Source organism: Magallana gigas, chromosome 10 (assembly GCF_963853765.1).
Source record: "Magallana gigas chromosome 10, xbMagGiga1.1, whole genome shotgun sequence".
NCBI lineage: Eukaryota > Metazoa > Mollusca > Bivalvia > Ostreida > Ostreidae > Magallana > Magallana gigas.
The window spans coordinates 35,841,694-35,848,879 of NC_088862.1; the positions used below are offsets into that span (position 1 = coordinate 35,841,694).

At 33.5% G+C, this 7,186-nt stretch overlaps 2 protein-coding genes across 6 annotated transcripts in view; both read right to left on the reverse strand.

Moving 5' to 3' along the window:
• LOC105332837 (uncharacterized) overlaps positions 1–7,186 on the reverse strand; it is a 302,923-nt gene that overhangs the window by 169,569 nt on the left and 126,168 nt on the right. The gene's annotated exons all lie outside the window — the stretch shown is intronic.
• LOC136272266 (uncharacterized) lies at positions 1,396–5,474 on the reverse strand. The gene is made up of 3 exons (XM_066073592.1): positions 5,282–5,474; positions 3,610–3,793; positions 1,396–1,504 (listed from the first exon to the last, which is right to left on the reverse strand). The coding sequence occupies exons 1-3, from the start codon at positions 5,319–5,321 to the stop codon at positions 1,426–1,428; spliced, it is 303 nt and encodes a 100-aa protein (XP_065929664.1). The 5' UTR covers positions 5,322–5,474; the 3' UTR covers positions 1,396–1,425.

Consider the following 7,186-nt stretch of genomic DNA (forward strand, 5'->3'; position numbering starts at 1 on the left):
ATACTATACTAAACATTAACTCTTCCTTTTCTCTCTCTTTCTGCTAAACTTGTATTCTCTCTCCTCAATATTCTCTGTTCAATTATTTATATTGAGAATACTGTGCAATTTTGAGCATATTGTCATTTATTTCTCAAACATCTTACAATCAATTTAACTTCATACCCTGGTCAAATGTTGTTCTTTTGTTGTTATATTGATATGATATTTGATAAATACAACAGTATTCAAGGTAACACATTTCCAAATATCATGTTTGTTAATAAAATTATAATTTCGGTAAAGTTACACCTCTCAATAAAAGCACCCCTATACAGCACCACCCCTCAATACCGGTCAATCGGTCAATTATAAAAAATTACAGGCAGTTTCCTCTTTCTACATAAGCTTCAGTGTAACACTGTACGGTATACAGTGACGTTTCCCTATACTGACAGCCCGTATATAACCAGCAACAACCCTTTAATATGGGCTGATTAAAAAATTCTCTCTAAATATTTTCTATATTAACCCTTAGAAAACTATAGATCCTTGTAAAAATGGACACCGGCCGTTTATTAATATCAATCAACTTGATAATTACAAAGATGTATTTAAGAACGGTATCACAAATATTCAAACAACACTAAACTTCAAAGATCAGTTTATTTATTAAAAAGGATACCATTAAGATACAGTGAAACCTTTAAATTAATGCATTCCTTAATAAAAGCACCATTTCAATACCGATTGAATTAAAATCCCCGGCAGCTACTTCTTTATACAAAAATGTCATTGCAAAACTTTGTACAGCGAAACTTCTCAAAATCGGCGACCCTTATAACAAACATCATGTCCCTTTTGTATTTGTTTTTATGTATAAACCCTTAGAAAACCTTCGACCCCTGTCAAATAGACACCGGTCGTTTTCCAGTCAGCAAATGTTTAATGAACATGTGAAAATTACTCACTTAAAACCGGTATAAATGTCCGGTAAATTGGTGCTTGATAAAAGAAAGAAAAAGAAAGTTATTTTCATACATGAGAGGTCCTATAATATATCTTCTGTTTCATTTTCACTTTTCAATATGGCCGATATGTAGTATTTCGCGTACACAGTTCCTTCCCGTTTATGCAAAATTAGTTGACAAAATCAATGGGAGGTTCTATCAGGCATGACACTTGTAATTGTGGAATCACAATGTCTTACCACACATTCACTCAATGAAAGAAAAACGTTCCTAATCTAAAATGTACACGTATACTCACCGGAAGACACATATTTACTTTATTTTTACTATATTTCAAGTATATATTTATGTTTGCTACGCAAAATGCTTGTTTTAAACACCCGCCCCTTCAGACCGTGGATAAAATATTAGATATAAAAGGAAACCTTCTTACCATGCATCCTGTGTCTGGATCTGCTCTATCCCTCAACATAATTCAAGAGAATAATTTGTTTAACTCCCTGGATGAATTGTCTTGACACAGGTAGGTTACACATGGAACTCTCTTTAAACACCTAAACGAATTGAACATTTATGCCAGGCAGTTGTTTTGCTATAATGATTTTAACTTGTTTTATGGGCTTTTAAATATCCTTTTAAATGAGAGTACCTTGGACAAGATTCACTGAATAATATAAAACTGAATTTTAATGATGCTACAAGCAGACGGTCTCTTTTGATTGTAAGATTAATAAGGGAGATAAGCTGGTATGGTCAGATACTGTGCACTAGAATTTATCAGAATTGTGTGGGCCTAACATGACAAATTAAAATGTAAGAGCATATTGATCTCAAATAAGGATTTAATTATATTGTTAATCAAGTTCTCAATAATTCCTTTTATTTTCTTTAGTGACACGTCGCTGTTGACGAGTATATAAGACAACATAATTAATACACACAGTGATATTCTTTAGTGCATATAACCATAGCTTCTGCAGGGACATAGTACACATTTAAAGTCTTTCCATTGAAATAGAGGGGTCAAAGTCATAAAACTAACGAACTTATGCACATTTCTATGCACGTGATTACACGTTGTTCTGTATTTGTGTTAGATGTTGATCTCACAAGTATCCCAACGGTAAGACTTTATGCTAATATTCCTTTTTTATATTGAAAATATTCTGGTTTTGTGAGTATCTTGACATTTATGTTTTAGCATAACTTCTCATCATTCATATTGAAAAAAAAATTGCGTATTTGTGGGCATCTTACCATTTATTTCTCAAACCTCTAACAATCAGTTTACTTCAAACGTTTGGGGTTATACATACACGTCAAGGACCAAACTTGATATAGACGACATCGTTCACACAATGGTGATATCGACATCGTTATCAACACTGATGAGTTAAATTATATCATGGGAATGAAAAATCTCAATATTTATTATATTTGCAAACATGTTTTTATATGAATCTACAGATTATTTCTGTGATGAGGTCACAATGAGTACGGTAGGCACTTATCGTTTAAATGTTGCATTATTATTAACACACCATCACGGTTTTTCTCATAACATGCCTGGATTGAGAACCTTTAACTACTAAATTTTAACATTATATCACGTATAGTACTGACCTTTTACCTCAGAAGTTAACATTATTATAAACTTATTTAATGGAGATTGCATGTATATAATCTGGCATACGGCAAATTCACTATTGGCCCACACATTACACCTCGTACTTCTTTGTAACTGTGCATTTTCTATTAAGTGATTTCATATATATTGATGCATTTCTCTTGATATGCTATTATAGAATTTAATACCGTGAAATTATTAATTATAAACCATGTATTATATAAAGCCTTATAATTTTTAATCATGGTTAAGGAGGCCGATTTTAGTTTTCATTGCACATGTTTTTGCGCACTCTAAAAAATACAGTGTATAATACGTTAAATGTTTTTTTTCCCGATATCATTCATAAAATTGAACGCAATTAACAAAATACAAATAAAGATATTTTGAATTTTAAAGGATTTGAAAAAAAAAGATCTTTACATTTTACAGTAGGTGATCGTTGTCATTGTCATTTATGACGTAATGCCAAAATTAAGCTTTGTAGGAGTGCGTTATGAAATAACATAAATGAAAAAGTGAAAATATCATGCTGTTGAAAATATATACACTGAATAATGCTATCCTCGGGGATACTTTTTTTTAATGAATCCTATATACAAATCTTCAGCTGTAATACATATACAAATATTTTGCAAACTGTTGTGCATTTTAATATTTTGAGATGACCCCTACTAAACTAAAAACCAGACGGTAGAATTCAGTATTTTTTTTTATGTATTATATAGATGTTAAGTTACTAATTACATATCAAAACTCGAGAGAAAAGGGCTATTGTAGTATTGAGAACTGATTGGTGAACAAGAGATCTGATAACGCAATCCACTGATTGTTAAACGCCATATCCTGCTTGAGAGGTATTTTAGTTAAACTAGACCCCGCTTTCAGGGTCTGCCCTTGATGTTGGGGTTTGCTCTCTTTGTCCGCTAGTGTTTACTTGGCCAGCTCTTGGTCTGTCCTAGCAGACCCAGAACTAACCCAAAGCAGACCCCAATAACTGTATAGTTTGACCCGGTCCTATACAAAACTCACTGGTTGGGATAGGTCACTCCGTCACTACCACAGACCATCTCGTCTCCGTTGGTCACGTGTTGCTGACAGTCGACCATTAGGAGATCCAAACACTGGTGTTTCCCGAAGTGGTTCTGGATTTCCGTGTCGATGTGGGTCTGGGAGTCCAGGTGGTAGTTCCCGCCATGATGGCCGTGCTGGGCGCCTAGCAACGACATTATCAAGGTACAAAATTTAGAGACTGGGCGAATTACAATGTCTCAAATTATCTTTCTTTAGATACAACTTTGTCTGGACGAATTCAAGACCGGGCGAAACCGTTAGTAAGTGAAGATGAAGAGCGAAAATAACACGGGGCGAAAATAACCCAGTATACGAATGTTATATGTTTTATTAGATACAAAAAATGCTTCACACTGATATCGAAATTAGATCATGTGAGTAGCGTTTATTTAGTTTGATTAACAATTGTGTATAGAAGCAATTTCGTCTTTTATGCTGTTTTCATCATCATGTGACCTTTATCTCTTAATTTCCAACATCCAAAAATTCAAAAGTTTTGACATTGGCTCGAATAATTTATGACAGGATTATCAAGCAAAGAAAGACAACTGTTTTCTAGAGAATTGCACCTTGAAGGTGAATTTTAAGTGTTTTTTTTACAATGTACATTAAGCTATAAATCTTGTTTGTATTTGTCTAGAGATTGTTTATGTCTGTTTAGAGTGAACAGTTTGCTTTCTTTGCGAAATGTCCTTTCTGACATAATTTTTTTTCTTTAATTAAAGCAATATGACTACGTTATTACGTCGTATTGCAGATTTTATTTTTAAGAAATATAATGTGTCTGAATTTGGGACAGAATATCTACACATAACGGTAAAAATGTCAGTGAGATATTTTGATGAGCGTTAATTTGATTTTGTTTTCTTTCTTTTAAAATTAAAAGATTTTTTCAGAAATATGCGCCAAATGTCCCTGATATTCCCCCACCATACTCACTCACATTGTAAAACCAGGGTAGGAAAAAAGTAGGGAGTGGCTTTAGACAGAATGACAGAATAACTACAGATACGGAATTTTATTAAGGTGGAATTACATATCACAAAATGGCTGACCTTTGATCGAAACGACATTTTGTTTTATTAAAAGGATTTTTTTCGACGACCACATTACTTTTTCCAAAGCCGAGTGGATAAAGTGTCGGGCTTGTGATCCGTACGTCCCGAGTTTGAATATAATGCAGGGGCATTTGTTATTACTTACTGAATGGAATATTTTAGATATTTATGTTTTAAACCCAAACTGCAAATTGTTCGCTTATTTGACATATATGTACAGTTTTTTATCATTATATTTTTTTCATTTTCAAATAATTCACTATTAATTTGAGTGACCTTTTCCAGGTGTGTTATTCCATCTTAAGGAATAGGGAATCCTTCATTTAGCATTACGAGGTGATCAAATACGGTCGGTATGATCAAACCCAATAAAGCCCGAAGGGCATTATGATAAAGTCTATCACACCCGATCGTATTTGATCGCCTCATAATATTCAAAGAAATGATTCCTTATTACTTATATTTATATGATTTCAAAATCGATGCGTAGTGTTATCCCAGGCAAAGACTCTGAAAAATGTAACTATTACACCATCTGTTCAATGAATCGGCGAATAATAATTATAACTTACTGACAACTCCAATGGTAAAAATGACAAGGAAAGCCTTCATTATGGTGAGAATTGGAAGCGTTGATCTGTGTACTGGTCGGGATCTATGTTCTCTTATCTTTTACATCCACGCTCAAGGTCGACGCGTGGACATTGTACATTTCTCCTTTATCTCAAACAAAATCGGTCAACTCTTGCGTATATAACATATCTATGTGGTAGTCAGCCGTAGACACATGGTCTTCATATTGTAATGGAATTAAAGTTTTTAATGTTCATTGTTCAAATACGTGAAAATCTCACGTATTTGTGGTCACTGGTCAAGTATTTTTTTTTACGCCGGTGCGTCGATTTACCTAAACTGATCTCTAAATTAAGATAATAAAAATTAAACTTCTCTTTGTTTTAAAATTACAATCGGGTTCGTCTATTAAAAACAGGTTATTTGCTTCATTTTTTCTTTAAACATTCTGTTAGGGATGTCGGAAAGGAACATTGATTATACAATAGAACAATTTTATGAGGAACTTGGACTTTTTATTGATGTATCAAAACATCGACGTGACATAGGCCTGTCTATTTCACTGCTGGCCACTGAGCCATGGCTCTTTGAAATCAACAAGATTTGTCTGGCTTTTAAGCTAAGATTACACAATCTGTGCATGGTTCATTTGAAACCAGAGTCATTCTTGATGCAAGAAAAAGATAGTTACACCAGTTTAATTTTTTTATTTTAATTAGTTTAATTAAGTATTCACCAACCTTTGTGTATAACCCCCCCCCCCACCCCTTACCCCCCCCCCCTTTCCCACTTCCAAATCAAACAAAACTCCTTATCGTTGTTTTTTTTTTTGGGGGGGGGTGTTGAATCACGAAAGAGGTAAAACGTTATGAAGATATCTCACATTGAATAAGGGCTCCACTACCTTTTAGAACGTAACATACTATCTTCGATTCGAAAATCTTAGCACGAATAGACTGTGTTCAATCATATACTCTATACTTTTTTTGTTAGTTGTAGAATCACAACTTTGAAAAATCTATATATTCATAAGTTTTTGAGATTTTCCAGTCCTTACGAACATAATGATCTAGCATTGCTTAATATTACGGTTTCACCTTTTGTATACAAGTATATGTAAATATGTTTATATGACGTACCCATTACTATTTATTAGGATTGGGAGAGTAAATGAATTGATTTCAAAGATAGCAAGTGTGTTGGAAGAGCCTGGTCCGAGTTTCAAATGTATGTTTTTTCTTAAAGGACTTGATCCGAGAACCGAGTGTTGGGGATATTAAAATGTTTGTACTGTTGATGGCTGCCACCATTAATGTGCGTTTTATATAGGATCTCTCATGATTTGCGATGGTATATGATTTTTATCCAACGAGTTGTGTATTTTCTATCTCCGAGTCTTGGCGAGGGGATAGAAAACACACAACGAGTTGGATAAAAATCATATACAATCGTAAATCATGAGAGATTCTTTTCATCATGCACATGTTTTACCAAGTATTTTGTTTATCCCAACTTTTTCTGTAAAAATTGTGATTGTGAGCCGCACAACACATTATTTACAACACGTCAACAACGTTACGCATGGAAAAAAAGTTCCTTGAAGTTTAACAAACAGACATTCATTTTCGAACATTTTTTATGAATTCATGACAAATAACTGAAACAACATTAAATGTTTCAAATTTATATCTCAACACCCCTCAACTGAATTAATTATTTATTTTTTTCATTCTACGTCAATCAACCGTCTAAATGATTAACTGTAACGTCACGTGGCGTAAGAACACACAGTGGAATATTAAAAATTAATCCCATGACTGATATCCACCGTATATTGGGATAAACATGTGATAAAAAATAACATTCTACCCCAACGTGGTGAAAAATAATCCTAAATTCAACAA

What these genes read in the sequence shown, in the direction of transcription:
- LOC136272266 (XM_066073592.1), bottom strand. Translation starts at nt 5,321, where the DNA reads ATGAAGGCTTTCCTTGTCATTTTTACCATTGGAGTTGTCA. An exon ending in TTTTACCATTGGAGTTGTCA is followed by an intron (nt 3,794 to 5,281) that starts GTAAGTTATAAT and finishes TGTCGTTGCTAG; the next exon opens with GCGCCCAGCACGGCCATCAT. An exon ending in GGAGTGACCTATCCCAACCA is followed by an intron (nt 1,505 to 3,609) that starts GTGAGTTTTGTA and finishes CAATTCGTTTAG; the next exon opens with GTGTTTAAAGAGAGTTCCAT.